General features: G+C 50.2%; 1 protein-coding gene across 2 annotated transcripts in view; it reads right to left on the reverse strand.

Moving 5' to 3' along the window:
* Positions 1-260: 260 nt before the first annotated feature.
* The window catches only part of KCNH6 (potassium voltage-gated channel subfamily H member 6), a 128,266-nt gene continuing 105,202 nt past the window's right edge, over positions 261-23,324 (reverse strand). For both annotated transcript variants that reach the window (XM_019548469.1, XM_019548468.1), the window contains 9 exons: positions 22,229-22,628; positions 20,839-21,038; positions 13,701-13,953; positions 10,047-10,240; positions 8,356-8,455; positions 6,996-7,283; positions 5,906-6,086; positions 4,025-4,223; positions 261-1,662 (listed from right to left, as the gene is read on the reverse strand). In XM_019548469.1, coding sequence (XP_019404014.1) covers positions 1,378-1,662; positions 4,025-4,223; positions 5,906-6,086; positions 6,996-7,283; positions 8,356-8,455; positions 10,047-10,240; positions 13,701-13,953; positions 20,839-21,038; positions 22,229-22,628 — 2,100 coding nt within the window. In that variant the 3' untranslated portion in view covers positions 261-1,377. The remainder of the gene's footprint in view (positions 1,663-4,024; positions 4,224-5,905; positions 6,087-6,995; positions 7,284-8,355; positions 8,456-10,046; positions 10,241-13,700; positions 13,954-20,838; positions 21,039-22,228; positions 22,629-23,324) is intronic.

A 23,324-nucleotide genomic window follows, 5' to 3' on the forward strand; every position in this document is an offset into this window, starting at 1 on the left:
AGATCCAGCCGTGTTCTGATTTTGCTGGGAGGGACTGCATCAGTGAAAGTCCACAGGCTGTATCCTGTGGGAGCTGCATACTGCATGCTCCACTAGCCCTAGCATACCCAATGATGGTGGTTTTCATAGTAGAAAATAAAACATCTCTGGGTCCTTGTAGATTAATGCCAGGATGTGGAGTGACACCAGCCATGGAGGAGACTTGGGGCACTGCTTACAGCTTCCACTTCCTCCCTGAACAAATACAACCATGCTCCACATTAGGTGCCAAAAACATCTTTATTAGCAAAGTGTATGCTAAAACTCCAGAGAAAGAAATGCTCACAGTTTTGCTACTCTCACAGGGAGCTCAGTACGTTATTTCAGCAGGCAGCCTAGGACCATTATAGCATCTAACCAAGTGGCAGGGTGGCTGGGGCAGTCGGGCACCCTCCTACAGGGAGCTACAGGGACTCCTCAGGGAAAGCATCTATCAAATCTGTATCAAAAGAGGCTTTTTTGAAGGAAGGGCCAAAAATGTGCCTGGGGGCTGGTTTCCTCATCTGCTTTCCAGGATTGTGCTTACGAGTTTTGTGCTTTCCACCCAAGCCAGGGAACAGTTGGGTTCATCTGGAAAGGGGCCAGGGATGTGTGAAAGTTGGATGCAGGCTGGAGGAAGCATTTTTGGGCCAGCTTCTAGGTCCATCAGCTTTGCTGCAGGAGCCTGCACTCAGGAGCTTGCACTGAGGCAACATGGAGAGATGATGACCACCATCTCCCTGTTCTTTAATGTTAGTCAGGTGGGACGAGAACTGCCCCTCCATACCTTGGACTTTGAGCCTTTAACTCCTCCCAATATGCCATTGTCAGTTCCCCACTTCTCCCCTCCATAGAGTACCTTCTCTACTGCTATGGTATCACCAAAGGCCCCATTGCACTAGGCATGGTATAAATACAAAGGCAGGTATGGCCCCTGCTCAAGAGAACTGATGGCAGGGTGTCCTCTTGGTGGACAGCCAAGGATTTGCCTTCCTATCCTTGTGGCCTAGTCTGGTTCTGTCAACAGGATTTGTACCAATGTCAGGGAATGCCTTGGCAAGGAAGAGAAAGTGGGTACCTACTGACCCAACCAGCCCAGCAGCTTTTTATGAATGAGCTGCTTTGCGTTCACTCTATGATGCGCAGTTGAAATCTACTCTACATAAACTGCTGGAGAATGATGGTCTTTGAAGCCACCCGTTTTATACTCTCTTCCTCATGGCAGAAGACCGTTACAAATTGTTCTCCTGAGCCAATAACTGGGTCCTCCACCTCTCACCCCCATGGTCAAAATCAATATCTGCTACATGAGTTCTTAGCTGAGGTTCCTTTATGTCTCTTTATGTTCCTTACATGTCTCTAACTTCCAGGGAGCAGGGGGTCAGAGAGGTGTCTCTGAATGTCCAGGTGTTCAGAAGATGCCTCAAGATACTCAGGGAGCGAAGGGAAACGGATGCTCTGGTAAAGTCCTGGAGTACTTGGTGCCCTCTGGTGGGGCTCTGGGATGGGGAGGGTGGGAGAATGGTGTTCCTGCTCAGAGTTGATGGTCATGGTTTCGTCGGATGCCACAGTCAGGTGTATCCCACTTGACAAGGAGTCCCTGGATTTCAAGTGAAACTTTTCTATCTCTGTATAGCTTGGGCTCTGGGGAAGGAAGATGAACAAAAGGAGAAATGAGGCTTGTTATTATGAAATTAAAGGAAGGCTTCCAGGGTCTTGTGGCTGGAAGGAGGTGTAAGGCCCACAGAGAGATTGCATGCTGTTGTTCCATTCGTATCACCAGAGTCAAAGAGAATAAGCCTCTTGCCTTTTCACAGGAACACCTCAGAATAGAGGAAGCCTCCCCTGTGACAGGAAGGAGGAGGCTGGTGTTTCAGAGTCCTTACAGAGGGGCCTAGTGGGTCAGTCATATGGCCTGAGTGACATATGGCACCCAGGGGTGGACTGACTCAGCAGTCACAGCAGCATGGCTTCACCAGTGGCCCCCACACAGGCAGGGCCACTGCTTTCCTCAGGCCATGACAGGGCAGATGATCCATGTGTGGAGCTCACAAGGGCCCCCCTTGTTAGTTTTTGCTGTAGCCCCCAGGAAGTGGCATGGATGTCAGTAGGTTTTCTCATTCTAGAAAATCAACTGGCCTGAGTCCCTTGGGTGCTGAACCACCTCAGGCCCCAGGTTGCTGGATCAGAAGGGATGATGTGATAGAAGGGATGATTTGAGATAGGATGGGCTTTGAGGTGGCCATGGGCTGACTGGCAGGGCCCAGACTGTCAGAGGAGAGGAGAAGCAGATATACAGGGGTCCCAAAAAGGAGCAATGGATGTGGGGAGGCAGTAGCCTTCTCAGCCAGCTCCTCCTTGCACTGCATGGAGAAAGCAGAAGAGGGGCTTCTCATTGTTCTCCTCATTGGTCATTTGGAGAAGAGGGTGTGAGGTCTGCTCCAGCCCAGCACCTCTGTCCCAAAGGGGAAGGAGGAGAAGATCATGCTTGAAAGCCAAGTCTCCATCCTTTCCACTGTGTTACTATTGCAATGACCGGGTAGCAGGTCTGTGCAATATTTTGGCAGCTGTTTCATTTTGGAGGTGTTTCGGGCTGTTTCAGTGCCCAAAACACCAAATCTGAATCAACACAGCAGGCTCTGAAACAGCTCCAAAATGAATCAGAAGGCTCCAAAATGTTTTGGAAATGTTTCAGAGAATTTTGGAGTTTTGAAGCCAGGCTTGCAGGGAAACAAAAACTAAGAAGAGGAAGGGGAAGGACTGCTCTGATATTGACATCTAGCTCCTGGTTCAATTCCCCAGCTCTCTGATTGCTTCCCCCAGCTCTTCCCAGGGGGTGCAGGCCCCCAATCTGCATGTAGAGTTTCAGCAGGCTGCCACTGCAGGCTGGGACCAATGGCAGCCACTGGGTGCAGCCCATGCTGAGAAGACTGTGGTGCTGCTGCTGACCTTAGCCTGCAGTGGCAGCCTGCTGGAAACCCGCATGCAGACTGGGGGCCTGCGCCCCCCAGGAAGAGCTGGGGGAATGATCAGAGAGCTGAGGAATTGAACCAGGGGTTGGGGAATTGAACTTAGAGCTGGTGAATCCCTGCTGTACAACCTGGCTCCACAGGGAGCAAAGATCTGTGCCGGAGTCTCCTCCCTGCCACTGCCCGCCCCATGCACCCCCAGATCTCTGCTCCCTGTAGAGCCAGGTTGCATAGCAGGGACCAGCACTGCCTTGCTGTATGACCTGGCTCCACAGGGAGCAGAGATCCGTGCCGGGGTATCCTTGCCACCGCTGCCCACCCCACGCAGCCCCACGTCACCAGGGCAGCATGGGATAAGCAGTGATGGCAGGAAGACCCCGGTGTGGATCTCTGCTTCCTGCAGAGCTGAGTTTTGCGGCAGGGACCAGCAGGCTTGCTCACCGCTCTGTGCTGCTTCCCTGCCCCACAACCCAGTGTGACAGGGATCAGAGATCTGTGTGGGGGTCTCTTCACCTGCATGGAGGGCAGCAGCCCTCCCCCACCACCCCTGGACAAACCACCCATGGCTCTATTCTGCTTCCCACTGGGGCCCTGCAGCCCCCAGCCTGAAGCCCCATCCAGCTGGGTAGGGCTGTGTGAAGCTTCCCTTGCAGTCTGTTTGAAACAGATTCAGAGGAGATTTGGCCAAAATGAAACAGGACAGTGATCCGAAACGCCGAAACGAATCACTGTCCTCCGAAACATCCGATTCCGAAACCAAATCAATACACAGCGATTTCGCACAGCCCTACCAGGTAGGGGGCAGAGCGGCTCTTTTGTGGCCTGATGATCCAAATGTTGGCTGGGAGAGGAGACCTTTCCCACCTCCATGGAAACAGACTTGTCTTCTCTAGGGCTCCTGGGCTTTGCTTGGGAATGGGTGGGCTTCAAGAAGAAATATGGTCAGGACATGCTGGGGCTGGATTTGCTTAGCTGAGTGAGGTGCTGAGACACTATGACAGGTCAAAGTGCTCACTTCCCAATGTGTGGCTGTTTACCTGCCCAGGAGCAGTCAGGTCCTCTTCCTGAAGTGGTGTGCATGGTGAAGCAGGCTCCATGCCCCTGGGAACAATACCATACATGGCTAGATTATGGGAGGATGGTGAGATGGGACTATAGGCAGGTGGCACTTGGGACAGCTGGCGCTGCAGCATCTGGAGGATTATATTAATGTCTGAAGACATCCTGGATTCCAACCTGTGGGACAGAGCAGACCAGCATGAGCATGCATTAGCATGGGGCCAACTTCTAGAATAAGTGGGGTTAGCAGTTTCCTTCTGGCAGCCCCAGGGAAGCGGAGAGCATCTGAACTCAGCTGGGAAAAATTGTCATGAAGTTTGGAAGCAGGACCACAGATCACACTGGACTGTACTCATGGCAGGGCAGACAAAACCTCTGCAGAGGCACCCCTGGCTCCATGAGATGGAATTAGGATGCCCTAGGTCACAGGACACCATGGAGATGCTTGTGTAGCTTTTTTCCTATCAGAACCACCCTGATGAAATGTCAGAAGACCTTGGCAGGCGACCACAGGCAGGTTGCAGGGATTCGTTAATGTAGAGGCAACGTGACTGTGCAAGGATTGAAGTGGGATGGGGCAAGCAAAGTGTCCTCACTTGCGCTTTGATTTCCCAAAGCTGTTTTAGCTCCTCCTCCCTTGGGTAGGTACTAGATGGCTGCATCATTAAGACTGGGATGCTGTTACCACCCTGCAGACTTCACAGAGTGCAGAAGCTAAATCTTTCCCCATCCAGCTTGGGTAAGGTGCTTCTCCCCTTCCCTGCTAAGATATTCTTTATATAGATCCAGGAAAGCCTGGTCTTGTATGTGTTAGTGCTCACGAAGGAGCTGTCAGAAGGGAGATGAAACCTCCTGCTCCAGTCTTGAACTGTCAGGGTTTTGGAAGAGGCCTTTAGGGAGCAGAGTGTTTATCTGCCATGGGATGCTTTCCAGCTTCCTCCAAAGTATTTGGCTCTGACCACAGGCAGACAGGATGCTGGATACAGGGCCTCTGGTGTGACCCACAACAACAGTGCCCCTGTTCTAAGGATTTATGTCATCATTTCTACTGCAGCTGCATATGGAGGCTCCAACTGAAATCAGACCCAATAATGACCTGAACTAAGAAGCTGACCTGATTATCAATGGAGGCACCAGGGGGCACTCTACTCCAAGTGTTGCACTTAACATTAGTAAAAAGACACATGAAAAACTGAGGCCCAATCATTCCTGGGCCTAAAGCTGGGCTCCCTACTTCTAGATCTGGGCACAAAGATTGAAGCATCTCAGTTTCTAGAGGTTCTGAGCATGCACAGCTTCCTGTGAAGTGAAGGGGCTCTGCTGAAAACCAGGTCACGCTGCTATGTGATCAAACCTGGTTGCAACAGTTCATCCTTGGGACTGCACTTTAGTTGGGGACTGGCTTGGGCCAAGGCCAACCAGATCACAGCTCTTCAGATAAGTGAACTGTAGCATTTATCCGTGGGGAGGGTCTGGTTCCTCATCCTGTGTAATTAAATCAGTCTGGTTCTTGCTGAGGAATTACGAATGCAGCTGTTGCTGACAATAATTGCAGCAGGGGGATGAGATGGTTTAATAGCAGCTAAGTTTGGGGAGCTGCAAGTCCTTGGCCTGCAGGGGGTTGTGTTAGATAATCCCCAAGGTCCCTCTGCTTCTACATTTCTTTCATGAGCGTGGGACTGCAATGACCAAAAGAGCCAGCAGGGGGCACCTGTGCTGCATTGCAGAATTTCTAGGGAGCTGCACTTGCAGCAGGTTGGGAAAGTCTTGCAGGAGACAGATCCCTGCATGCAACCAGAGTAGTGTGCCCGACAGAGGGCTGTAGAAACCCAGGTTCGGAGCCCTGGGCCAGTACTTACCTGCTGATCTGGGCTTGCAGGAGCTCCAGCCTGGACTCAATCTGGCCTGGCCGGTAGTCAACGTGCAGAGGAAGGTCCTGGGAATTGTGGACCAAGGACAAGTGTTGCAAGGGTTCTGGGTGGAGGTTTGGGTTTCTGTCCTCCCAGAAGGTGAACATACTGGGGATGTCCAAGGGGGTGGCTGGAGAGAGAGGAGAATCCTCAGCTGTGCTCAGGCAAAACAGATATATCCTCCCAGGGCTCCCATTCTGCTCCCCTAATGTGCTCACCCTCCTGCAGGCCCCTCCCCGTCTTCCATCACACTGATGGGCCCCTGCCCAGGCTGAAGCTGCTGTACACACACCAGCAGAGCATGATGCCTGCCAGCAAGAGGGCACACATTGACTCCAGAGCCCTGTGGATAGCAGAAGTGCCCACCAGCCGTGGTTCCAGGTGCTTTGAGCAGCTCATTGTGATGCAGAACCGGCATTACCAGGAGCAGGCAAAACCCTATGTGTACAAAGGGAGGAGGAGCACATGTGCTGCCAGGTGGGGACACTGCACCAACATAAGATTTCTATCCTATTTGCAGGAAGCAGGCAGACTCATTGTGGCAATTTAGCTGGACCCCATCCAGACTCAAGGGAAGAAGGGGGTGGTCTTCTGGGGATGAGTGAACTAGGACCATATTCAGGGCAGTTCTGCAGGAGACCCTAGGAAACCCTTGTTGTCAGGGACCCCTTAAGTTGAAGATGAAGTGATGCTGCTATTACTAGGGACCTGGATGCCAGGGAGGGGAGAGCTGGGCTTTGCAAAGAGAGGGCAAGTTTCATCAGAAGCAGGGCTGTTCCTCCCACAAGGCCTGACTCAATTCCATCTTCTGGAGGGCAGAAATTCTCCTTCAGCTGCCCGGCACCACACTACCTCCTCCCAGGCCTTCTCCTGAGCCACAGACACTGCCTAGCCCCCAAAGGGCTGAGAAACAGAGTCCATGGGCTTTTCAGCCCCTCTAGCTCTGTGCACAGAGCCTTGATAACTGGGGCCTTGATAGCTGCCAGTCGTAAACCCCATGAGTTTCACCCATGTCCTCAGAGGCTGTGGGCCCTGGTACCTGCGTAAGATTGGGTGCCATCTGCTGACTGCCTGCTGATGTCAGTGCCCCCGTTGTTGGTGGTGACGAAGCTGAGCACAGGTGGGACAAAATCATCCTTCTCAGAGGCGAGGAAGGGCTCAGCTTTGGTGGGACTGGCAGGTTTGGCTTCATCATCACTGGTCTGGGAGCAGGGGGTAGTGCTGCTGCCCAGGTCATCCCACTGCTCCTTGCTGAGGGTGTCCTTGGTGTTGGTGAGCTCAGAGTAGGTGTGATACTGCTCCACATCTGAGATGCCAGCATCAGCATCTGTGGGTGAGGGGAGGAGAAGGGGAAGGACAGGTCATCATGGTCCTGTCTTGGGCCCCGTGGCCATCACAATGCTGAACAGCATGATGGTCCACAAAAGAAACTTGTGGAGCTCTTCATGGGGATTGGGACAAAAGGGATGGTGGGCACCTGCCCAGGTTTGTGTGGAATCAGGTGGCACTTAGTGTTGCCTTGTGGAGGGAGGACAGGATAGTTTAGCTAGTGCTTAGCTCCACTTCATGGGGAGGAGAACATATGGGCCAGCTGGCATCAGTTCACATGGGAGGGCCCAACATGGGTAGGTCACTGCTCTGCTCCACCTCTTAGGATGAGGCCTGGGTCCTACTAGAACTGCAGCAGATAAAAAGCTGGTCAGGCCTCTCCCAGGCACAAGGTTTCCCTGCCGCCCCCCCAGTGCACCAGAGCACTCAGCTGATCAGACCCAATCCTGGCAGGGGTGAAGTGCAGGTTTCCCCCCTCCATCCCACACTGGCTCTGGAGCCTTTCATGTGTCTGACCCCAGATTTTCCTAACTCAGCCCTGGCCCAGCTGAGAACTGTGCATCCTGTCACAGCTGGTACTACAGAGCTTGGGGAAGGAGCCAAGGAGAGCAAGAACATGAGGGAAAGAGGGAGGAAAGGCTGGTGACAGCAGGGGTGGCTTGGGCAGAGACTGATGTCCCACTGCAATCTGTAGGGTGGCCATCATAAAGGACAGTTGGTTGTCCTCTGTCCTCTATTGATACAAAACTGGATGCCTTTATGTCCTCTATTTTTCTCTTGAAGAGAGAAATAGACGACATAAAGGCATCCGGTTTTGTGTCAATACAGGACAGAAGACAGAGTAGCAGAAAACCTGAATGTCCTCTATGATGGTCACCCTACCACCCTAACAGACAAAAGAAATGTCCTTTGAGGGCAGGAGATGCCTTTGAGGGCAGGACCTTCTACATGAAGCCCAGTCACGGCATGACTAACAGTTGAAGTGAAGACATGGGATAGGAGTAGAGGAACACAGCGTGGGCCAGGCTGATATCCTGGGGAAGACAGGGAACAGTGATGCCAGGACTTACCAGTCTTATTGGGTTTGCAGAGGGAGTGTCTGCGCCGGCGCACACGGCGGTAGTTGCAGTCGTACTCCTCACTGAGTGGTGAGCGGGGAATGCTATCTGCCTGAGGAAGAAGAGAGTTTGGTAACAGAAGGGGACTGGGGTTTATCCCAGCTGAGCCTCAGCCCATTCCTCATCCTGAGTGCAGGGTGGACTAAGGGTGTCTCTCTTCAGGGCCTCCTCTGTGGGAAGATAACTGCCTCAATTCCCTTCCCCAGCCAGAGGCTTTGGCCCCAGGGACTATATATTGACACCACAGCAGGCTACATCCCAAGGAAACCTGGGACTTCGGCTGGACAGTCTTGAGGCTGAAATAAGTTCAGATTCATGAGAGACCTCAGCAGTTTCAGATCACTTAGGTGAAGGCAGTGGACAAAGATCTCTCTCTCACAAACCAGCTGGCAGGTTTCTCTGATTATTTAGAGTGTTGCCTGATTATTCATAAAACATGGTTTTTTTTTTATTCTTTGAGTAAGCTTGTTTGTGATTAGCTGAAGACACCAGAATATCCTGTCTCAACCATTTTATAGACCGAGTAGTTGCTTGAAGTTAACAGGACTAAAGTATGTGGCTAAATGTGGACTGTTGTACTGGGTTTGGACCACTGTCAGGACATCTGCATGAAGACATCCTGCCATTGTATCATGTCAGTGTAATGACTTTGTCATGGCAATGCCATCTAAAAGTGAGGATATCTTCAATCACCATGCTGTATCAATGTGACACAAATCAAATCAGTCCAAAGTAGTTGTTGTGATGACATCAAAATAACATGATACCCCATAAGCATGCTTTCATGCTACCACACAAATCACTGTCCCATCAGTATGTGATAGTGTGACCAGTATAAAACAAACAGGTGGAAGCTATGTCATTCTGTTAAACCACAGAGTGAAAAACTGTCCTTCAATGATGACAGCAGCAGCGTGCCAAAATATTTTGAGTTGTCATTATGTCATGATGATGCAATGTCACATCACAGCAAAACATCACGAGAAACATGTCACATCAGAATACTAAGTCTTGCTGCTGACACAGGATCACATTTCAGCAAGACAACATAGTACTCTACCATGCCATAATACTGATCTGCTCCAGTGCCAATAACAGCAAAATGTCTTGACTGGATGATTCATGCTATGCCACTGTCATGTCTCCAACACTTTGGCCCATCACCACCTTGTGTGACAGCAAGACCACCTTGCTACCACAGCACTGAAGCATGAAGACCTTGCAGCAGGTGGAAATCAATTTGAGGGCATTTTAAGGGTGTTGGGAAAGCTGCAGAACTGCAGCAGGGCCTTGGCTGCATGACCTGTAGATTTTCACAAAAATCTTCCCTTTGCAAGCACCTGTGTGCTGGGCTCTCATGATACTCTGACCCCTCTGAGGAATGCAGAGGTCTTTTGAAAAGCAGGCTTACTGACTTGGGATTTGAGGGGCTGCAACATGAAAAAGCTTTTCAAAGACACAGCCTGTGGTGCTTAGCAAATATGCAAAAAACTTGAGTGGAAAATGTACACAGCTTCTCATTTGGAGCCACCCAGTGTCATTCCCTTCAAGGTCACTCAAGTCCCGTGGCTGCTCTCCTTCCAATGGTTGGAGGTGATGTGCAGGGGCAGCCTTAGCCCTCCATGCCTGTGTCTGATACTCACATCTCTCAGGTTGAAAGTTATCTCTAAGTTGCTCCAGAAATTGTCCGAAAAGGCAGGGTACATGTCCAGGACTTCCAGGAGGTCCTCCCGCTGGATTTTATGCAAATCGCAGTAGGTCAGTGCCCGCACATCTGCGTTGGATTTCCCAGGCCGGGCATAGAGGCTGATGGGCTCTCCAAAGATGTCGTTCTTCCCTGTGCAATGGAGAGGGGATTATTAGACTGTAGAGCAAATGACCAGTCTAAGCCTATAGGGCTTTTGGGCTTCACAGAAAGTGTTCTGAAGTCCTGTCTCACTCAACAAGAGGACTGTTGAGTGAGACTGTGTCCCCAGTTGTGTCCTCACTTTCCTTGGCTCTTTGCACACCTCTATATCCCTGCTCCTGATTGTTTCACTCCTCCCACTCATACATTGTGATGTGTCCCATACATTTGGAACAGCTGACCCTTTTATAGAGCTCCCCCCAAGGTCCCTGTAAGTTCTCGGTGGTGAGAGTATATGTCCACACTGCTGGTTCTGGCAGCAGAGACATACCTGAGCTGGCTTTAACCTAGCTGCTCCAGTGCCAATAACAGCATAGCCATTGTAGCAGAAAGATCATTATAGTCTAACCACCCAAGTAACCACCCAGCTCTTGGGTGGGTTTTGCAGCTCACAATAAGCTCCATGCTACTGCAACTGCATTGCTGCCAGCCATCAAGCTAGCAAGTTTACAGCTAGCACAAAATTGTATTTACATGAGTGGCAGCAACTGCAGTACAGCTATGCCCTAATGCTGAACATGTCCTTCTCTAGGTGTAGAGTGCTGTAATGCTCCCATATTCTTTGCAAGTCACCACCAGTGATGCATAACCCTTCAAACATTGTGTGGGTCTATAACAGGGAGCCAGGGCTCCCAGTACTTTAAGACACAGCAGCCACAGGGCTGTCTTCATGTGGGGAAAGACTACTCACTATGGGCTGGCTGCAGGGGAACAGGCAGCCAGGGACACATAAGCTTTGAGCACCTATTGCTAGGGCAGCCAGAGTGGCAATCATAAACTGCCCATTAGAATTAAGGAGGGAAAGCTGTGCCAGGGTTAGAGGTAGGGGTTGACTGATAAAGATTTTCTTGGCCAGTAGTGATAGCCAATTATAACCAGCCATATTGGCCAATACCAATCTGATAACCGATATTTAATAATAAAGCTTGTTGAACGAGCTTTAGTTCAAGTGCCCCCACTGCCATTTCTAAGCATGGGGATGCTGATACAGGAGACATGGCAACACTTTAATCAGAGTGGCTCTAATTAAAGTGCTACCCCCCCCACTCCCAGAGGCTCCCCACTGGGGGAAGGACCTTGCTGCACACAGCAGGAGGGAGCGGCTGCCCCAGCCCCTGCCAGGCTCTGCCCCTGACCCCCTGGGGCTCAGGTTGAGTCATGCTGGGCTGGGCTGGGCCAGGCCAGGCAGCTCCACCCACCCCTCCCCACCCCACCCCAGTCACATCTCCAGCATTTGGCACCTTTTACAGCGCCTGCCCTGGCCCCAGCCTGCAGTCTGTGCCATGCCATGCCAGCGCCTGGGACACTGTGGCAGCTGCTCCGCTCCAGCCCAGACTGGCTTCCCGGTGAAGGTCTAGGGGTATATTTGGGGTCATTCCAGCTTGTTGGAGGGAACCTAGGCATCAGGGGCCCTGTCATAATTAAATTATCAGAGAACATTATCGGCTACATCAGCCAAAGGAAGCTGATAGCTGATAATGTTAATTTTCCTTTTATTGGTGCCAGCCTGGTACACAACCGATATATCAGTGCACCTCTAGTTAGAGAATCACCTGATCTGAGGGGGCCACTCTGATGAGCTTAAAAGCCAGCACCTGGAGAGAAGAAGGAGAGGGCTGGGAGCAACCAGGTGACTGCGGTCTCAGCAGGGAAGAGCTGCCTGAGAGACCCAAGTATTGGTTTAACCTTGAGCAGGAGGGAAAGTTTTATTCAATGGTTGCTTGCCTTTTGTGTTCAAGTTATACTGGCAAATTGGGTGTGGCTAAAAGGGAGGATGAGGATGCCACAGTGGGGGTGCCTGAGGGTGCACCGAGGTTTAAGCCACAGGGTGCCTGAGAGGCAAGCAATTGAGCCCTGCCAGGGGCAGAGGCTCCAGTCAGTGGAGTGCCTGAGGGGCATGGGAGTATTTGAGTCCTGCCAGGGCTTGGCACAAGTCAGGCAGGTGGAAGTCAAGGAGGCACAAGCTCGAGTTAGGCAAAGCAATATAGTGATGGCTTGAAGCTGGGAGTGCAAAGGCCAGAGCCAGAGAGGGGAAAACCCAGAGCCAGGGACCCAGAGTTTGAGGGGTGGAACCAGGGCTGGATCCCATAAGCTGAGACCCAGTGCAGTGGGCCTAGGCTAAGGGAGCCCAGCTAGAGAAAAGGGGTGGAGGACAGGAAGACCAAGGCCTCAATAAAGGCTTGGAGGCCTGAGAAGGCCTGACATTGTATAGGGGGCGAGCTGCCCATTTGCAGTAACTAATTAACCAGTAACGCCTGCAAAGCTTGGGCATAGCTGTAGGGGCAGAAGGAGGCCACAAGTAGCCCTTAAGGCAACCGGTGTCCTGGAGCATGGATGGCGGCCAGGAGGGCCTCACATAATATCTGACGGAGAGGATAGGGACTGGCTGGATCCAGGAGGGATCCCAATGGTTGCAGAATAGCACTCTGGGACCCTGGGGCAGCCTCCCTTTTTAGAATCAACTAGTTCCATCAAAGCATGGCAGGTGAGAGAAAAAGAGGGCACTCCAGGAGCCAGAGTGGGGCAGGAGCCACCAGGGGGTGTAATAGTCACCCCTGGGGTCCAAACATATCATAGGGTCATTTCAGATTGGCAATGGAGAGTCCCTCTCATGGCTGCTGACCCTAGCCCAGAACTGTAGCAGACTGGTGATGACACTAGCCTAGATGCTACAGGTCCAGAGAGAAACATAGGGTCTGCCTGTGCCCAACAGCCTCTCTAAAGATGCCCCTCTGTATGTGTTACCTGCATCCTGACATTCTCCTCCCAGTGTGATGAGGCATCCATCAAATGCATGCACTCCTCCCAGTTCTCAGAACCTCTAGTCTAGGATCTGGAAAGCCAAGGCTATGAGGAGAAAGGAGATATCTGGTGCTGCTTGCCTCAGTCAGGGATCAGCCTTCTCTCATGATTCCAGTGCCTTTTCCCTGGCCTGACCCCACAGTGGTGGGGCAGCACTCTGGGAGCAACCAGGGGATAAAGAACTATCAGACACTAACCATCACCAGCCTATGCCTGGAGGGCTTTAAATTGGGATTAAGCTGGGCCTGTGATGATTCCTATTTGATCTGAGCCAGTTCATCCATGCCTAGGCACAGCTAGGCAGGACTAAGGCTAAAAAGAGCATGAATCCATCCAGCTCCGGGGTCCTTCCCAGTCCTGATAGATGATTGTCCCCAACACCAGATGCAAGCAGAAGCCCTAAACTGAAGAATGGAAGCCAAACCACATATCTGTCTTCCCAAGGATGGATTTGGCTCTCATCCTAACAGGTGAGAATTTGGCTAAGCTGGAAAATGGTGTGATTCTCTCCTCTCTTCCCAAAACATCTATTCTCCTTTCCTCAGATTTGCATTCCCCTGCCCCTGCCCAGAAGGAAGGATTCTTCTACCTAAGATGGCCACCACAATGTCTTCCCTGAGGATCTCAATGGAGCCGCGGGAGATAAAGTAAAGGGTGGTGAGGACATCTCCATAATGCACAAGAGTGTCCCCTGGAGGTGCATGGGTTGTCTTGAACTTCATGGCCAGGGCACGGAGGCAGCCCTTGCTGGCCCCCCGGAAAGCTTTGCAGTTTTGGAGGAGGGTGCGGTTCAGGTGGAGACAAATGTCAGCTTGTAGGCAGTCAGGGAAGCCTTTCAGCACCTGTATGAGGAGAAGGAGGTCATGATTACAAAACAAGCTCAGGGGAAGGGACCTACCACCAGTCTGATAGGCAGAGACAGGTGGCCTGGCCAGATGGCTGCTATGATGAAACAGGAGTTCAGTCCACAGCTGTAGAGTGTTGTCTGGAGAAGAGCTAAGGTTGCTTAGAGACAATCTGTTACCTATTACTTTCCTCATACAATTCAGGTATTTAAAAACCAGGAAAGGTTAGTTCATGACACCTTAAATCTCACACCACTCACAAGACAAACACCTACCCATCAAGCTTAAAAAAATGTACTCCAAGAAAATCACCTCAACCCTAACCTCTTTGCAACCTCAGAGTATAAGCACAACACAAAAATCTTGTGCGAAGCAATTACCATATCATTATTGGCAGAAGCTTACCTTAAACAGCCTTCAAGTGACTTTGTCTTGCATCATCTCTCTCCCACCCACCCCTTTGCTAGGATGACCATAGAAATCTCAACAGTTGGGCAATGATGTCCTGAAACCTCTTCCCATCATGGCGACCAGTATTGCTTCCTTGCTTCTACCTGTATTAACTTGGGCATGGATCTCTTGGCACATCTTCAGATGGCAAGTACTTTGGAGAAAGGGACTGTCTTTTCATTTTGTGTTTGTACTATGCCTGGCACAACGGTTCTCCACTGAGACTCCTACTTGTTATTGGAATTACCAATCAATAACAACTCTAATTCTGCATGTGCCCATTGGCAACACATTCATCCTCTTGAATGCTATTCTACGTAGCTATACTTAATCATACCATAAATTGGTAATGAGCTATTTGTCTTAACAAAACTCTATCTGCATTAATTTCCAGAAGCAGCAAGAATGAGTCATTCATAATATACTATGGTCAATTGATACAGACACTAATGGAAAATATTTCCCATTTAACAGGATCTCTTAACAGCAAAGAAAGATGCTGAAAACAAGGTAAAAATAGCAACGTAAAGAAAGCTTCCAATGACTTCTGGAGCAGGTGGAGGGTGTAGTGATGAAACGTACACTCTTTTGCTCAGTGTAAGAATAGCGTGATATTCTGCTAGTCAGCAGGGTAAGATGTTCTGATGCATTTGAGCTGTGTATACAAGGGGAAGGGTCACCATAGGGCAGTCATGCAACAGGGTCAGAAGCTGCTTCTAAGGGGGAAGAGTTCAACTATGATGGAGTGAGGGCCTGGGAATGGGGCAGAGAGTGAACAGTGCCTTCCCTCCTGTCCCTGGCTCCAGTAGGTCCTTATAATCAGTGAGACTGTAAGATTCTGCCTACTTCACCTCAGCCAGAGGGCACAGTGTAAATGGGGAAGCTTCTCCTACCACCCAGCAGTTGTACAGACCCTGATAGCTGCAAATTCCTGGTTTACTCACTGGCTAAGTAGGAACAAAACATGGCTAAGAGGTAGGAACTTCCAGTTTTGTCCTTCGCTATGGTGTTCAAAGGGTTTGTCCACCTCCCTACTGTGTCATGTCTGGAAGTGACACCCTGAAGCATGCCCCACCAACTTGCTCATGCTTAGCATGCACCGGGTTTTGGAAACATGGCAGACCAGACCTAAGCACATGCCAGTTAGAATACCAGAGTTCAGTGCTCCCTTAAGATAGTAAGTACATCACTTCATTTCTAGGTTTTGGCATGCTCAGAGTGAGAGAGAGCAGGTGGGGCATTTTTCACAGCAGAGCTCCTAGCTGTAACATGGACCCACTGTACACTTGCCGTAACCTAGTATATGACCTCTCTGCTTCAGTTTCCCCATATCTTTAAAAGAGAGATGGTGATATTGGCCTCAGGCAAGGTGGTTGATTAGTTGGTATTTGGAGTGCAGCTTGAAAACATAAGAATAAGTTTAAGAGACCAGAGCCTAATCACTATGTTTGGGAAGCCCAGAGATGGGGCTTGGGTTGGCTCAGTATCATGAAAAAGTCCAGGAAGACAATGTGGATCAGGACCAGACTATTTATAATGCTGGGGGTGTTTGTACTTGGCCTTCTGAGTAGGGCTTATCTCTAACTGTTCATGCAGATGTCCAATCTGAGCTGTGTTCGGCAGTAATATCACAGAGCCGTGAATGCTTTGTACACAGGCTTCTCCTTTACACTATCCAAAGTAACAGACGTCAGACTTAGGCTCCTACATCCATAAAAGTCAGCAAAATTTGAAGACAAGGACTGGGTTAGCCCAAACAAAAAGGTCTGCTGATACCACTCAAGGACTGTGTTTTGATCATGGATGGTAAACAAGAGAATGGAAATTAAAATTAACCATCTCAAACTGGTGTTGAAAATTAGGTCCAAGTGATAAACAAAAAGTGAGGGAGATAAAGTATTCTACTCCTCATTCTTTGGAGTCCTTCACAGGGGTGATGGGGACAGTGGGCTGAGGGCAGGTGGAAGGGCTCCTGGCAGGCCTGGCTTACAATGCAAGACTGAATCTAAAGTAAAGTTCAAGGTCCCCTAGCTCCAAACCACTGACTTTTGGTGGTTTGTTACAGTCGCAAGGAATCACACAGAATACTAATATTCCTTTTAAGAACATCGCTGTGCAAATGTATGTTAATAAATTAACTGAAGGTTTTTAATCGATTAATTTGCAAATGAAATAAAATACAAGCTAGTGTTATTGAAAACATCTCAAGGTATTGAAGAGATAATTTCAATTTTACTGAAACAAAACTTCTTGGGCTTTCTTGCAGCAAAATCATCAGTCAGTGATGGACATCAAGCCATTGTGATATTTCATATTCAGTTGAGAGATAATTTAAACCTTTAAGTTATTCTTGGATCGTGTTTGATCTCAGGCAATTCTTTATCAGTTTCACCTTGGAAAAACTGCATCCAGAGCTTGCAAAGAGTGCCATAGTCCAAAAAATGGTAATTGCTACAAAGATCTTTGCTGAACAGCTTGACTGAAATTAAGGGCTGCAGCAGCTCTGGTAGTGGCATGGTTACATTGTCCTTAGTTCAGTTTTTGATTACAGGAGCTGAATGTGTCTTGGCAAGCAAAATCGAATGAGAAAGCAGGGACCTATGCAGAGCAAAGGAGGTTTTTTTGCCCCCTCACCCCTTTCCTGGGTGCTAGTGTCAGTTTACTGTCCCAGCCACTATAAAAATGGCAGATGTCCTTTATTGATATTTAGTTTATCATTCTCAAACACATGCTTTGGCTTTGGAAAGGCTTTAGGCATCATTTTAAACTTTGCTTTTGTCCTGTAATAACAAGGAAATTTAAAATGTGAGGGGAAGATGCCTTTTTCTATTTTAATGTTCTTGTTTTTGAAATGTGATTCAGTCTCATCACTTAACAAATGCTTTCTCAAGCCTTATTCCAGCAAGCAGAGCCCATGGAGCAAGGCACCTGGAGCCTAGGGCCACTGCCCCATGTGCCCTGCCCCAGTGCTTGTCTGGGACCCACCAGGGAACTGCTGGGCTTTCTTCAATCTGATTCTGAGAGGTCCTAAGTGGACCAGAAGCAGGCACCCAGTTGATAGCACCATCTCCTTGGCCTCAGCCAAGTTCTGAGTAGCGCCTAGGATGTGAGACTTGACTTTGCTGTCACCCCTCCTTGAGAGGACTAGATGACTTCCTGAGGTCCCTTCCAACCTTAATTTTCTATGACACTACATAGCAGGGAGGTCACAGGAGGAGTTGGCAGCTGCCTTCATTATCTGTGCTGTTCCTTTCCCTCCTTCCCATGTGTGGATCTTGTTTTGTCTTCAGGAACAGACTTTAACTACAACAGCTCCATACACTGCCTCCTGTTCACTTGCACTAGCTTTTTCTTTTCTATCTTAAAAGGGACAGTTAATGCCATCTTCAATTCTGGCTGAAAGACTGCCTGACAAGGGATTTTCCATATAAAAACTCTAAAGTAAAAGAAAAAGGGATTACAGGATATTATTAAAATGAAAGCCTCAGTTAATGCTTTCCAGGCTTTTGCTGGTTACCCTTCCTTTCCTGTATCTTTCGGAAAAGTACTTTTGAGAATAGTTGTGATTGGAAGACAAAGCAGTCTGAGGTCCTGGCACTTGCATCCCTTAATCTATTTAACTGTTCGGTGTAGTGGAGTGATAGAATCATGTTAATCTTTGGTTCTCTGGGTCCATTGAAGGCCTGGACACATGGCACATTTACACCAATGTAATTTACATCTGCTTTGGAAACTAAAGTTACACTGGGCGTGTCTACACATTCATTAATGCACTTTAGGTAATGTGCATAAAATTTAGTACCTCCAGGTATTTATAGATGTGCTCTGGGAGGTGGGGTGGGGTGATTTAATTAGTGCAGCTCTGACAGCCACGCTAATTAAAGTGCCCGGACAATCATGTGTATCAGCGTCCCTGCGCTGAAAAATGTCGGTGGGGTGCTTTGAACTCAAGCTCATTGAGTCTTTCCCGCACACCCAGCATTGAACCAACTTCTCAGCTCAGCTCCAAAACACAGGCATCAGCCTGGTACCCAGGCTCCCAGGCTTCCTGACTTCCTTGACCATCAGGGAGATAGAGAGAGAGAGTATGGAAGGGGGTGGTCTACAGAGACAGAAAAACAGAGATTGGTCTCCCCACCCTGTGGGGGTGAAAGGATGAGTAGGTGAAAAAACATACAGAGAGATGTTGATGTCATACACACTTCAGCCATACACCCAAACAATATTGACACGCTCAGGTCTTTCCCTGCTTTCATCAACCTGAATGGAAAGATCCTGGTGCAAAGGGACGAGGAGTTGGGCTCAGGATTGTCCAGGGCACTGGCACTCCGCAGACCAGGAGCCTTCACAAAGCAACTTGAATCCTAAGCTTCCTTCCTGTTTTCCTCCCTACTGGGGTAGGTGGCATGGGTGACCATCCAGGGTGCTGTGGTCAAGGGGGCATCACACACACAGACACACACACACACACACACACATACTCTGTCTCTCTCTCTCTTTCTCTCTCTCTCCGCCCGGTTGCTTGCACTGGTTGGAAGCCATTGGGAGACTTCAGTGGCAACTAATCCTGGGGGCTGAGCAGCAGGGCCTGCCCCCCTGGTCCCGCCAGGAGCTGACTGCAGTCAGCCAGTCAGAGCAGTGGTGTAAAAACCCCCTGGGCAGCAGCATTGGTGGTGGGCGCTGACAGGCAGGGCAAAGCAGTGGTGCCTAGTGAGAAGACAGTGTGACTGGGTAGCCCCAGTTTGTGTGCCAAGGGCTTCACCATCACTGACCTGCTGGGGCTGAAGGCTGAGCTGCAGCCACCACCAACACTGCCAAAGGCATGGGCACAGGCAGCTCTGGGTGGCAGTGCCCTGCTGCTGGGGCTGGGCTTCCTTTAAGGGCAGCCCTGCCTGTTGCCTGTCCGCTTGCCCTTCCTGCAGTCCTGTGCAAGTTTGCCTAGGGCACCATTTTCTGCAGGGCCAACTCTGCTCCTTACAGTCATGTCAGCAATGCTGTGAGGGCTCAGCAGGACCTAGCTGCAAACCTCTGCTTAATATCATAGAATAGTAGGACCAGATGGGACCTGTAAGATCATCAAGTCTGTCCCTCATCATGGGCAGGAGGTAATTGGGCTCAAATGACCTTAACGAGGTGCTTGTCCAGCCTCCTCTTGAACATCTCCAGGGATGGCAACTGCACCACCTCTGCTGGGAATGTATTCCAGATTCTAGATACCCTTACAGAAAATAAGTTTTTTCTTATGTCCAGCCTAAATTTTTCCTCAACTAGCTTGTGCCCATTGGACCTTGCCCTCCCAAGGTGTGCCTTTCTGAAGAGTTGCTCCCCTAGATCTTGGGTGTTTGCCCCGACATACTTGTAGGCAGCTATCAAGTCACCTATCAGTCTTCTCTTACTCAGACTGAACAAACCCAGTTCCCGGAGTCTTTCCTCACAGGAGCTTTATGATAATATTATATATCTATGTCCTCCATAGGAGGTCTGTATTGAGCAGATTCTTTTTGGTATTGGTTGGTGGAATTGGAGCTTGTTTCATCCACTCCATGCATTGACCTGGTATTGCAGTGCTTCCAGGACTGGTGCAAAAAAACAGAAAAAAACAAAACAAAACAAAAACCTATCCTCCAGGCCCCTAAGCACATGGGTGGCCCTTCTCTGTACCCTCTCGAGCTTATCCACATCCTTCTTGAAGTGTGGCACCCAGAACTAGACACAGTACTCCAGCTGTGGCCTGACCAGCACTGAATAGAGGGGGAGGATCACCTCTCTCAATCCATTGGCAATGCATTGGCTGATGCACACCTGAGTTCTATTTGCCCTGCTGGTGACTTCATTGCATGGATGGCTCATATTCATCCTCTGGTCGATTGTCATCCCCAGGTCCCTTTCAGATGCAGTGTTAACCAGTGGACCACCACTCATCATATAGTTATAATGAAGTTTCTTCCTACCCAGATGAAGGACCCGGCACTTCTCTCTGTTGAACCTCATCTGACTGCCTTGAGCTCACAGGACCAGCCTGTCAGGGTCATCCTGGATCCTTACCCTGTCCTCAGATGTACTCGCATTTCCCCACAGCTTGGTGTCATCTGCAAACTTAATCATTGCGCTTTCCACTCCCTCATCCAAGTCGTTGATAAAGGTGTTAAAGAGCATGGGCCCAAGCACTGATCCCTGGGTGTCACCACTAAAGATGGCCCTCCTGGATGAGGCAATTCCATCAAATGCAACTCACTGGGATCAGCCTCTGAGCCAGTTGCAAACCCACTTCGCTAGTCAAGGCCAGTACCCTCCAAGAGAATCTCATGGGAAACAGTATCTAAGGCCTTGCTGAAGTCTAGATAGATGATGTCAACTTCATGTCCCACATCAAGCTTGTGACAGCTCAGCCTGCCACTGAGGGCAGCACCCTTTTGTTTCTCATTCACTTACCGCATTCATATCAATGCCATTGGTGTAGGACCAGGCGTGCTGGAAATACTCCTCCAGGCGCTGGCGCAGTGGGTTGGGGATCTGGTGGAAGCGAATGAACTCCTTCACCCGCAGCATCTGGGTGTGGTAGCGGGCTGTGCCTGAGTACAGGCGCTGGATGATGGCTGAGACATTGCCGAAGATGCTGGCATACATCAGGGCTGCAAGGAGAGGGAGGGGTCAGGGGACTGAATGGAGGGGATCTGCCTTGGAGTGAGATAGTGACAAATACCCCTGGGGAAGGGGTCCCTCACTCAAGTCAGAGTCATCGGTTCTAACCCCCATCTCACTGACTCCTTCTTTTCAATAATAGACTCAGTCCCCAAAAGGCACTATAATTCTCTATTACAGTTGTTTCGCTTGCTGATCCTGGCTCCTGGCAATGGGTGCGAGTGTGTGGGGTTGAGGCACACGGTTGGCTTGGAGGAGACTCCATGCTGGGGGCCAGGAAGCGTCTCTGGCACTGGGAGAGGCTATAGGACTAAAGCACATTGGAAACTAAGGGCATCACTTGCAGGAGAGGCAGACTGGGTTTCCACTGCCTGCCCCTCTGCCTTCTCTCTCCCTAGTTTAGCAGCCCCTACATGGCCCTTCTGCTTGTGTAGCAAAGGCCATTTCTGATGGCTGTGTCACACAGGATACTTAGCGTGAGTTAAATGCACCCCAAACGTGTGCATCTGTGCATTCAACTAGAATAACATATGTTAAGTGCACTCATGTCATATGACAGTGTAGCAAAGCTATGCTTTTTCCAGCAAGGAGTACCTCCAGATCGTATTAAGTAACATGTGTTGAACTCGCATTAGACTGCTCCATGGAGATACTATGGTCAATTGTAGTCCCAGGGCTGGGACCTACAATCCACTGATCCAGTAATTGAAATAAAACATACACAGTCCATAGTGCATGACAGCTGCACATATTATTCCGATTGCAGTAAGCATGACAATGTGACTGTTCAGAACACAGTCTAACTTTACTATGTTCTAACTTGAACATGGGCTAAGAGTCCCATGCAATAAGGCTCAGAGTCTTGTGCATCTGGAAACAGGTCACTTTCCAAAACCTGTCTCCCCAGCCTTCATGGGAGTCTCCCCAGCTGCACTGGATTCCCAGCACTGAAGAGGCACAGGCTCCCAGATGGATAAATCTACCAGGTGCAGCTTAGACCGTGCCTGCACTAGGCCACACAGGCACTGGGGCTACAAAGACTCTTTCCCCACCTTGCTTACACTCACAATATGGGATAATCTGCTTCTCTGCCCAAATCAGCTCCTTTGGCCCCTGGCTACATGCTGCCTCCCCAGAGGGTGAGCAGGGCCCTAGCAGGGAGGCAGAGTCAGAAACTCACAGCCGATAAGCATGACACAGATGGAGAAGATCTTCTCAGAATTGGTGTTGGGGGAGACGTTGCCGAAGCCGACGCTGGTGAGACTGCTGAAGGTGAAGTAGAGGGCAGTGACGTACTTGTCCTTGATGGAGGGGCCAGATGAGAGGTCACTGTCATTGTAGCGCTTGCCAATCTGGTCACCCAGGTTGTCCAGCCAGCCGATCTTGTGCTCCATGTAGGGCCGCTCCACATTGCCAATAGCATACCAGATGCAGGCCAGCCAGTGGGCAATGAGGGCGAAGGTGCACATGAGCAGGAAGAGCACGGCTGCCCCATATTCTGAGTAGCGGTCCAGCTTGCGGGCCACGCGTACCAGGCGCAGCAGTCGTGCTGTCTTCAGCAGCCCAATGAGGGTGGTTGTCTGCAGAAAGGAAGTGGGAATTAGCCACTGAAGGGTAGCACGGGGGAAACCCAGAGGAGGGGCTACCATCAGAGTTGGGAACAAGAAGCCAGGACTCCTGGTTTTTATTCATACCTCTAAGGCAAGAGTGGGTAAGATACGGCCTGTGGGCCAAATCCAGCCTGCCAACTGATTGGATCCAGCCTGCAGCTGCCCCTGTGGTGCTTCACATGTGGCTGAGCCTTGCCTGGGCAGCTAGCGCTGCACTCCTGCCTGCACCTGCTGGCCCCAGTCCTGGATAATGTGCACAGCTTACCAGCAGCTTCCCAAGTGCTGCTCAGCTCCTCTCACCTCCAGCAGTGGCTCTGTCTCTTGCTCCTGCCCCTGCTGCATTGCTCCAGGTGGGGAGGAAGCTTTAGTTGAGCAGCTCTTGCCCCAGAATGCAGGGCTCCGGCTCCGGCTCCCGGCTGCCTTGCATCCACTTTGCCCATGCAGTGCAATGAGTATCCACCTGAGGCAGGCCAAGGCCAAGTAGGTGGATCACAGCTGGAAGCTGAAGCCAGAGCCCCACACATGGGGCAGGAGCTGCCCAGCTGAAGCTTTCTCCCCATCTAGAGCAGCAGCAGGGGGAGGAGCAGGAGCTGCTGGAGATGAGAGTAACTGAGCAGCACCTGGGTGGTTGCAGCTGCACTTGGAGCAGCTCTGCCAGTAAGCTGC

The sequence above is a fragment of the Crocodylus porosus genome, unplaced genomic scaffold, assembly GCF_001723895.1.
Source record: "Crocodylus porosus isolate Cpor-Errol unplaced genomic scaffold, CroPor_comp1, whole genome shotgun sequence".
Lineage (NCBI taxonomy): Eukaryota > Metazoa > Chordata > Crocodylia > Crocodylidae > Crocodylus > Crocodylus porosus.